We start from the raw sequence: 10,726 nt of genomic DNA, 5'->3' as shown, positions 1-10,726 counted from the left end.
TTTTTTTTTTTTTTTTGAGGCAGGGTCTCCCTTTGTAGTTCAGGCTGGTCCTTGAACTCACTATGTATCCCAGGCTGGCCTCAAAGTTATGACAATCCTCCTGCCTCAGCCTCCTGAGTGCTGGGATTACAGACGTGCAACACTACACCCTACTGCATTTTACCATTTGAAACAAATATTTTCTTTTCTTGAAGTGACATGCTGTATTTATTCCATTTTGAGAGGATGTCTGCCGAAATAGTCAAGTAATCGCACAAGTATACAATTTCTCAGGACATATTGTCCTTCGATGTGCAGAAGTGCTTTGTGTGTGCTTCCTGTTCTATCACAGTGACTAGTACAGGGACAAGTACAGTACCTAGGGCTGAGGATTAATAAAATTAATAATTTCCACCTCTTCCTCAGGTCACTTTTATGTGAAGCTGGCTCTTTCCTCTCACTGCCTCAGCCCCCAAACGAGTACAGCACAGAGCTCCTGCCTCAACTGTGCAAAGGCACAAAAGCTTTCCATCATCATCTGTAATTAGTGCGAAATGTGTACTGTGAAAAAGGCAAACAATGTCCTCATATCGTTATGAAAATAGATTTACCTTCACAGATCTCAAAGGAGTTTTGAGGATCCAGGAAGAATCTGCAGATCACAGTTTCTGTTGTTGTTGTTTTTGGTTTTGGGGGGTTTTTTTGAGACAAGGTCTTACTGTATAGTTCAAGCTGGACTTGAACTCACTGTGTAGCCCAGATTGGCCTCAAATTTGTGGCAATCCTCCTGCTTCAGCCTCCGGAGTGCTGAGATTCCAGGCGTGCACCACTGTAGAAGGCAGGTCACAGTTTAGAAACCACTGTTTCCGATGAAATGTCCTGGAAATACCCATTGTATTCAAATGAAGTACTCATTTTGAAGTGGTGTATTTAGCCAAATAAGTTTTCCGTGCTGCTCATGGAACACAGAGCTGAAATGATAGTGATCGATCTCTCTGTCCCTGTGAAATAGGATCTAGAAAGGAGACCTGAAGAGCTTGAGGAACTTTATTCATTAGAGGAATGTTTTCCTGAAGCAGAGAAATTGAAACAAGATAGTAGATCACTCTCTCAGGTAAGGCTGATCTCTCTTTTTGAGCTAAGACTTTTGTGAAGAGGATGTCCTACGTAGCCTGAGACCCATTTTGATCTCGAGAAACTTGAAATGTATCTGTCTCACCTGACAAATCTATTGCTTATTGCAAAGCAAACTGATATAACCTTGCCGAAAGCTACTTGGCAGCCGTCATGAACTTGAACTATTTCTCGCCCTAATTTTGGTTGCTGTTGGGACTCTGAGCAGGTACTGTGGGTAGCTGTGCCAAGCGAATTTACAGGCACCGTTTTGTTCGACAGCTTGCGCTCACTTCGTGTCTGATCATTCTCATCTACCTCACACATTTTCGTTATTACTAATTTTACGCTGGGTGATGGTGTGATCAGCCATCCTTAATGCTGCCGTTGTCATCGTGCGTAATCATCTCAGACGGCGCAGTTGGTAAGTGTGTGACCAGTTACTGACCGGCCCAGCTCTGTCCCAGCCCCCTGTTCCCTGACATACACCACTATTGAGATCGGGCCAGTTAATAACCGCGTAATGGCCTCGGAGTCCTCAGGTAAAAGGAATCACTGTACATCCCTCTCTTCAAACCCAAAGCCTGAAATGGTCAAGCTTGGGGAGCGTGATGGTTTGCATCTAGCATCTAGATGTCTCCTCAAAGCCTCATGGGACATGGGTGAGGCTTTTCGGAGGTGATTGGATTAGGGTGTGTGAATATGGATTCAAGGTGGGTGATAACTAGGTTAGCCCACCCCCGCCGATTGGCTTAGCATGGTTCTGCGTGAGGTTGATGGGAAGACCCACCCTGGGTGTGGGTGGAGCCAACCAATAGGCTTGTAGCCCAGCTGGAATAAAAAGTAAGAGGCGGGTAGCTGGTGCTTCCTGCTGGTCGTGCCCCTCTGCCGTGTGCTACCGGTACTGCCTTGGAGCCAACTGAATATGGACTGCAACCTCTGCAAACTGTGAGCTGCATTAAATTTTTCCTCCTTTAACTCGTGGGAGTCAGGTGTCTTGTCTCAGCAGTGAGAAAGTAACTAAGAGAGTGAGGGAGTTTTGTTCAAAGCTGACATGGGCTAAAAGCTATCCAAACCATCAAGGTAAGAATGCAAAGAAGCTTTTTGATTATTTGTTTGCTGTTGTTGTTTGGTTGGTTTTTGGTTCTTGGAGGACAGCGTGTATGTCTGTGTAGTGTAGCTCCAGCTGGCCTCAGACTTTCATCGATCCTCCTGCCTCAACCTCCTGAGTGTTGGGATTACAGGCGTGCGCCACCACACCCACATAAAGGACCAGTTTTTGAAGGAAATTAAAAGTGCTACTCCAGTGAACACACTAGTGAAAGAAAGTGCAATAGCCCCACTGCTGACATGTAGAAATTTGAGAGATCAGGATAGAAGACCAAACTCGCCACGCCATTACCTTAAGCCAGCCTAGCCCAGAACAAGTCTGGAACTCTCTTCAATTCTCTGGAGGTGGAGAAAGGTGAGGCAGCTACAGGAGAAAAGTTTGATGCTGGCAGAGGTTGGTTTATGAGGCTTATGTATTTCAAATATAAAGTAAAATCCTTGGGAAGCCGTGGATTTGGACTGGGCAGCAATGCTCAGCTCAACAGACCAAACCAATAGTTTTATGACAGGTAGCTGAGCTCTGATTGGTTTTAGCGGAACCTGTAGCCAATTAACTGATTGGTTGATGAAGCCGGTAAAGTTTTCTATGATTTGGTTTCAGTTGTTTGTTTGTTTGCTTGAAATGGGATCTTGATATGCAGTTCAGGCTGGATTTGAACCTGCTGTGTAGCCCAGGCTGGCCTCGAATTCGTGGGGTCCCTCCTGCCTCAGCCTCCCATGTACTGGGCCTTTAGGCTTGTGCCACCACACCTGGCCTTCATTTTCTTACAGGTTTTTGCTGATAGGTTGTTGGCTGGAGTTCTCAGAAAGTTCTCTGTTCCTGGGAACAATGAGATTCATGAATTATTTTGTTCTTTGCTCAGATAAATTCTGCTAGACCTCACCGGCCTAAGCAATTGTCCCTTTGGCATAGTCATTTGTATCTGCAGCACAGCCTCACTAACCCTGGAAGCCTTCCGCTTAACCAGGAATAGGTTCTTCCTGTCGCGGGGCAGGGTATGAGGAGGCTCCCCAAGCTGAGATAAGGTTCCTAATCCTTTCCACCTGCAGAATAGGATCGCAGGTTCACTGACTCCTGTGGAGAAAAACAAAGCCCAAGATGGCTGTGCAGTGGTTCATGCTGTGAAGGGGCTTCCGGGAGGTGCTGCCTCCCGTCAGCAGGACTCCTCGGTTAGTACCCTGTCCAGCCAGGTCACTACTGGGAAAAGCCACCACCGTGTAACCTTCTTGGACGCCAGGCTGGGAGTAAAGACGACTCACAGGCCCACCGTCAACCTGTGGGCTCTGAGTTCTTGAGCAACACTCCCAGAAATGAAAGGAAGTTTTTAGGGCCTCCTAGCAAGAGGGTTGGGAAGGGTTTATTAGACAGACATTCTAGTACCCAAACAGTGCAGGCCTGAGAGAGGAGAGGGAGAGGGGCGCGGGGGGCTACAGTTTGGACGTGGGGGTACTGATGAGATTTTGGTGTTGGACATTTGTGGAAATTTTTGATAATGTATAGTTTTGGCCATGGTCTGGTAGGAAGATAACCACCCGCAGTTAAGAGCTTCTTTGTCTTTCGTGTAGCAGCCTAATTTATAGGCGGAAAGGTGGTCGATAGTGGACAACTTTGGTCTTGGCTGGGTGGGTGGGGAAGGAAGGCCCAAATAAGGTCACCTTTAGGCTGTGGGTGGGACCTAATCTACAGGTGAAAAGGCGGCGTATTCACAAGTGGCTGAGAATAGTCACAGGTGGCAGGAAGTGGCTGAACTATTTGTAGAAGGGGAATTGCCCAGGCTTATTGTGTTTGGGAGAAGAGAGAGAGAAAAAATAATAATAAGCTGAACTAGCATCTTGAAGCTGCAGTTTTCATTTTTATTTGTCTCGGTTTTTTTGAGAGACAGTCTCACTATGTAATTCAGGCTGGCTTTGAACTCACTGCGATCCTCCTGCCTCAGCCTCCAAGTGCTGGGATTGCAAGCGTGCACCACTAGACCTATTTCTGTCCTTTTTTTTTTTCCTAGGTTTTAATTCTATCCTACGTACTGAGGGCTGGGCTCTGGTTTATGCTGAGAGAGGAGGCGAGCTGCTTGGGGTTCGTGGTGGCTGGTTGGGCCAGCCAGAAACGAGGCTGGACCCTGGGTCTACAACTCCTCTATTGGAAGGCAGCTGTTCCCACCACTATTCTATCAACACAATTTTTTTTTTTTTTAAGACAGGATCTTGCTCTGTAATTCAGGCTGAGCTTGAACTCACTGTGTAGCCCAGGCTGGCCTCAAACTCATAGCAATCCTCCTGCCTCAGCCTCCCAAGTGCAGGGATTACAGTCGTGCGCCACCATACCTCGCTTCCATTGGGACTCTTAGTCAGTTCCATGAATAAGAATCCCCAGAATTTATTTTTAGAGAAATGGATGAACATTACTAAGAAATAATTTGGCTTACAGTATTCATAGTGAGGAAGTTTTAATTCGGATAATGTTGCTAGCTGGTAGAGGAAGGATTAAAAACTTCCTAGAAACAATGACATACATTTGTTTTACCTAGTACCAGAGGCTTTTAAAAGACAGAGGAGGAGTTTGTATAGCTGAGCTCTTACATCAGTGGGCTGTGCTTTTGTTTGTTTGTTTGGGGTGTTTTGGTTTGGTTGGTTTTTTTTTTTGGGAGAGTTGGGTTTTTTTTGGTACTGGGGATTAAACTCAGGACCTGTCTCATGTGAGGCAGGCACAGTTCCACTGACCGAAATGAAAGGGGTCTCGAGCCCCCTTTGGGTGCCCCTTGCCCAATTATGCCACTCACGCACCGAGAGGTCCGGCAGGAGATCTTTATTGTAGGGAGGCGAGCGGGAGGCAGGAAGGCAGAGAGCGAGAGAGCGAGAGGAGGAAATACTGGGATATTCATAGGGCACGCAACGGAAGATCCTTCCTTGGGAGAAGCGGTCTTTGTTATCCTATCGCAAGCTAGGTTGTCTTTTGAATTTCGCGCTTTACAATTTCGGTGGGAGAAAGGACTCAGAGTCGGGAAAGAACCCGGAAGTAAGATATAAAATGGCTGTGGGGGGGTTATATTTTAACATGTGCCATCTCCTAACACGAAATCCCCGGCCCTGCTGTGCTTTTTAAACTTTTTGCCTCCGGTGAAACACATGCTCAGAAGGGTAAATTATCTCTGTCTGCAATGGAAGATGTTTTCTGTCCCTCACGTGTTAATGGCTGTCACCCTGAATTCTATAACTTAAGAAGGCTGAGCTGTGAAGTTGCCCATTTTTACTTTGGGCCGTAGACTAGATGATGGTTTGTAACTAGGTCTGTGTGCCTATGACGGAATTCCCACTTCTTTTTTTTCTTTCTTTCTTTTTTGGTTCATGGCCTCTTTGCATTGTTTTTCTTCTTCCTCCTCCTCCTCCCCTGCTCCTCCTCTTCCTCCTCCTCCTCCTCTTCTTCTTCTTCTTCTTTATTTATTTATTTGGTACCAGGAATTGAATTCAGGACCTTGTGCTTTCCAGGCAGTCACAGTGTTTCTTTCTTTCTTTCTTTCTTTCTTTCTTTCTTTCTTTCTTTCTTTCTTTCTTTCTTTCTTTCTTTCTTTCTTTCTTTCTTTCTTCCTTTCTTCCTTTCTTCCTTTCTTCCTTTCTTCCTTTCTTCCTTTCTTCCTTTCTTCCTTTCTTTCTTTCTTTCTTTTTATAGCAAAACATGTATTGGTGCATTTTAGGCATACATAATGCTAATCCTCATCGCAGGGGAAATTCCCTTTTGATAAGAGCTCATTTTCAGGAGAGTGAGAAAGCTAAGGTCCCCTGGAGGCCGTGTTAAAGGGTCCTACACTGAAGTGACGTTTTTTTTTGGGGGGGGTGACACAGGTGGTTAGGGCGTAGCAAAATTGGCTGGGAGAAGTAGGCATGGCCTGTTAATTACAGAATCCCAGGACTCAGGCAGAGAACAATTCTCACATCCCTGCGCGGAGATTCATCACCAGGACTTGAGCAGGTTTCAGGTAGGACCGCCTAGGCCTGATGACACCGAAAGGCCAGTCCATGCTGTTTCGGCCACCACGCTTGCTTCTACGTCCTGGCCGGCCCCCACGCTGAAGGGGATACTTATTTTCCTGTTTGGCCCAAATTCACTCTTTACAGCCCATTTCTTTTCCTACCTTTTGTAAAACTTTGCTACCATTTGCACTTATCTTGACCAATTCTTTGCCCAGGACAGAAAGAACCTAGAAGCCACTTCCAGGAGACTCCTGTGCTCCAAAACCGATAGCATTTGCTGCATAATTTCAAACAAATAACTGAGATGATTTTAAAACTGGGCTTGTGAGTGAACTTGCCGTGGTTTCAGAAATCTCCCCAGTGGTTTGTCTTAGAATCCTGTTGTGAATTAAGTGGTAGATGTGTCTAAGTCGTTTTTAAGTAAAACACTGAAACCTACTTTTCAAGTGTTCTTTTGTTATGTATTGGAGGAGAACAGACTGAGAGTACAAGTGTGACTTGGCCAGTGGAGACTTCCCAGTTATCTTTTTTATTTTTTATTTCTATTTGTTTGAGATAGGGTCTTACTATGTTCAGGCTGGCCTCAAACTTGCAGCAATCCTCCTGCCTCAGCCTCCTGAATGCTGGCATCACACACAGGCACCACCACACCTGGCCCTTCTAGTTTATTTAACGTTTGGAGTAGCGTTACCAAGTTCTAGGTTCTGTAGACTCTTCCCAGGTCCTCGGCATCCTGAACAAAGAATCACACCAGATGTGCAAAAGTGGTAGCAGGGATTTACACTGATTAAAGGTAGAAAAAAAGTATGCTCTATAGCGTGGCCCACTGAGAAAGCTCATAGCGGCCATGAGGTTAAAGGCAGACAGGTCTTTCCCATTCCTTTCTTCAGGCTGATAGCAGATATAGGCCGTCCAATCAAAGACCTGCTTGGTTTTGCACCAGAAGAATTGCAGATAGCATTTTTCTGATTGGTCCCAGATGCGGGGCTTGGGAACTGTGTCCTGGAAATTTTAGATCGACAGGTCACGCCCACTTAATCAGCTCGTTGGCCACGCCCTAATCTCCTGCCTCAGCAGTCCGAGAAGTGGTTCTCAAGACAGACGTTCATTATTTATTTTCATTGACAAAATGTAGAATAAGTCTTGTCTAGTTGGAAAACATTGAGTAATGAAAACATTGGTTGGGATTAATAATTAGCGCGTTCATTGAACAAACTTCTATGTGAGAGATTTTAGCAGGGCCAGGGATAGGATGATAGACAAGGTAGATGTAGTTTCCTCCTTGAGTGTAGTAAGAAAAATAGATGAATACCCTCACAGATGGAAAAAATACTGAAAATTAGTAATTATGTCAAGTACGCTAAAAAGATTGCCCACTGACTAGTCCTCGCAGCTCGGTGGATGAGTTGAACCCCTCGTGTCGGCATCTTTGTTGACTTTAGTCCTAAAAATAGTGCTGCTTATTAAATTCTGCCAGTGGGACATTTTGTGTTTGTGTGGTTTAGAAAAGCTAGGTATCTTTGGGTAGCTAGTAGATAAGAAAAATGTGAGAAAGCATGTTTCTAATAATTACAAAATACTCATCTACAAAATGCTGGTCTAAAACAGTTCAAAGTTGCTTACTTTCTATGTTTTTTACCAAAAATGAAAGCTACTAAGATTTAAGCCCTAACCTGAGGTAATTATTAGGCTAATAATTCTTTTTTTTTTTTTGGTACCGGGGATTGAGCTCTTGCAAGGCAGGCCACTGAACCGCTGAGCTAAATCCCCAGCCCCTAGGCTAATAATTCTTTATGTAAGGAAAATGTTTTGGATGGGTGAAGGGGTAGGGCAGGGGTGAGGAGCCTGTGACATGCCTGCCTCTGCTGGCTCTCACTGAGAGCTCCAAAAGGATCACCATCACTGGTAGGTATTAGGTGTTTTTTAAAAGGAAAAGAATCATTTTTTGATATAAAGTAGACTTTTTTTCCAAATAAGAATAATGTAGTATAACAAGTTACTGAACTAATATAAGGTGTTATAAAATTTGTAAAAGATGACTTTTGTGAACTGCACGTGCTGGTGCACACCTTTAATCCCAGTATTTTGGGATGCTGGGGGGGTGGGGATTGGAAGTTCAAGCCCAGCCTGGGCAACAGAGTGACTTAGTGAGACCCTGTCTCAAAAATAAAATGCAGAAAGCTGGGCGTGGTGGTGCACACTTGTAATCCCAGCACTCGGGAGGCTGAGGCAGGAGGATCGCTGTGAGTGAGTTCTAGACCAAGCCTGGGCTATGTAGTGAGTTCCAGGTCGGTCTCAACTACATAGTGAGACCCGTCTCAAAATACAAAACAAAACAAACAAACAAACAAAAGTGGGGCTGGGGATGCAGCTTAATGTGAAACCCCTGGGTTCAATCCTCAGTACTGTGCCAAAAAATGAGGGGGAAGGGGGAGATGAGAGTTTTGTTATTAAGCTAGGTAAAATTAAAATATAATTATGTATAAGTTCTAAGAATTGAACATGAGTATCTAAACTATGCAAAATTTGAATTTTATTCTGTACGCTAAAGCAACAGAATTGCTCTGTTCTTAATAGAAAATAGACATATTAGGTCTTTTGATTACTTAGGAATTGAATCTTCCCTATTGAGTACGGTGGACCCTTGACTTAGGAACTCAATTGGTTCCTGAGGGTTGGTTGTGACTAAGTGAATACAGCTAAGATCTGGATGGTTCCCTGGGTATAGACAACAGCAGGCAGGTGAATCTTCCATTAACCTCATTAACTTAATTAAGTTGTTCATATGTCAGGCAGGTCATACCTTCAGGGTACACTGTTGTGGGATTTTTTTTTTTTCCTATGGCTGTGTGGTTTTCTGTATTTGCTCTAAAGTATTTTGTCACTTTGATTAAATGTAGGACTATTGTTCCCAATGACTTGTGATTTTATTTTGATCAAAACTTTGGAACATGTAATATTTTTGATAAATTTTCCCCAAATCAATTTCTAGTTTGACTTTTAACTATTGACTTTATCTAACTTTAGGACGTTCCAAAAGGCCTTTGGGACATATGAAGGAGACACATTAAACTGATTAGGCTTATTTGATATGTTAAATTGGAAATAGTTGCAAAGAAGATTTAGCATCTCCCTACGTTATATTTGTAGGAAAGTGTTCATATGTTTCTAAAAACTGTGTGAAATTCACTGAAATCTGACAATTCTGACGTAATGCTACCAGTCACAATTCTAGTTAAGATGTGTGCAACAGAAATATCTGCATTTGGCCTGGAGATGCAGCTAAGTGGTAGACAGGCCTTGCGTCCCTAGTCCTATGCACACACATTTCCTTCCCAATTGCATCATTATTATAATGAACTCTTATGAGTCCATTAATTGTGGCCGTTTTGAGTCTTGCCATTTCTGTTAATTGTTCTGCTCTAAAATGTTTAATTTAAAAAAAAAAGTCATGGAAAGTACTGACAGGTACAAGTTTTTGGTAACTGATATCATTATCTTTGGTCTTGGTAAGAATTCCTAAAACTCTCGCGAAAGGATAGCTCATGAGACTGGTAATGCAAAGTCGGGCAGAACAAGAATGCTGAGGTTGAAATGGGCTCTTCAAATGCACTGTTTTTCCCTGTTACTTCCTTATTTACAACTGAGTGGCCAGTTAGAATGCATTTAGGGCCATGTAATGATTGTATACACCAACAGAGTACACAATTTAGTTTTCGAAGGAAAATTCTTAATTCAGTTAATTAAAAAGTCACTTTGTGAAATGTTAAAATTCAAAACACTTTCTCTATTAAATTTACAAGCTGCTTTACATAGCAAGTGACTATTTCCTTTGAGGAAAATGACATTATTTAATTACAGACATGTATCACTGAAAAGACATATTAGACTGATGCCTATGAGCTGTCCCTTCTAAGTGAATGGTGTATAAAGTTATAGTAGTTTATTCACATGCCACATAGTTTTTAATTCATCCTTTTTGTTTTCCATTCAAGTCTTGAACGTACTAGAGCAAAGTTGGCTTCATTGGTCAAGCTCTTTGAAGTCCTAGAATTCTAACGGTCGTCCTAATACTTTATCACTGAAAACTAAGAAATGACTAAGTCTTAGACTCTGAAACGCAGTGGAGAAGTGAATACCTTAGATACTTTTAATATATTTCATAATTTTATACATTATAAAGTCAACAGAAATATAACCTGCTCTTACTGTCCTTTGTTCCTTTACACAGTATGAACCAATATATGTAGTTTTTCTCCTATTTTAAAGGCTTCCTTTTATTTTTACGAATACATATTTAGGCATGTCTTTTAGGCATACTTTGCTAAACCATGTCTAAACATCAATTCCACTCTTTATCTGAGGCAAATTTTACAAATTTTACAATTGTTGTTAAAGGCAGTGTACCTTCAAACACTTTCATGAGTATAGTAGTGAATGTGATTCTCGGAATATGGAGCTAAAGGGCACCCTTCTTTCACACTGGATTGTTTTTTGGGGGTGTTACCGGGGATCAAAAAGGTCTGTTTTTTGGGTTTTTTTTTTTTTTTTTTTTTTT

General features: G+C 42.8%; 1 protein-coding gene across 5 annotated transcripts in view; it reads left to right on the top strand.

Annotated features, from left to right (window-relative positions):
• Positions 1-10,726, top strand: part of Casc1 (cancer susceptibility 1) — a 67,967-nt gene that overhangs the window by 15,148 nt on the left and 42,093 nt on the right. For all 5 annotated transcript variants that reach the window (XM_010615146.3, XM_010615164.3, XM_010615154.3 and 2 more), the window contains one exon: positions 992-1,093. In XM_010615146.3, the coding sequence (XP_010613448.1) occupies positions 992-1,093 (102 nt within the window). The remainder of the gene's footprint in view (positions 1-991; positions 1,094-10,726) is intronic.

The sequence above is a fragment of the Fukomys damarensis genome, unplaced genomic scaffold (assembly GCF_012274545.1).
Source record: "Fukomys damarensis isolate Sample0158 unplaced genomic scaffold, DMR_v1.0_HiC HiC_scaffold_19, whole genome shotgun sequence".
In the NCBI taxonomy this organism is placed as follows: domain Eukaryota; kingdom Metazoa; phylum Chordata; class Mammalia; order Rodentia; family Bathyergidae; genus Fukomys; species Fukomys damarensis.
Note: the sequence above shows the minus strand (reverse complement) of the source record. Positions and strands in the feature narration are given on the sequence as shown.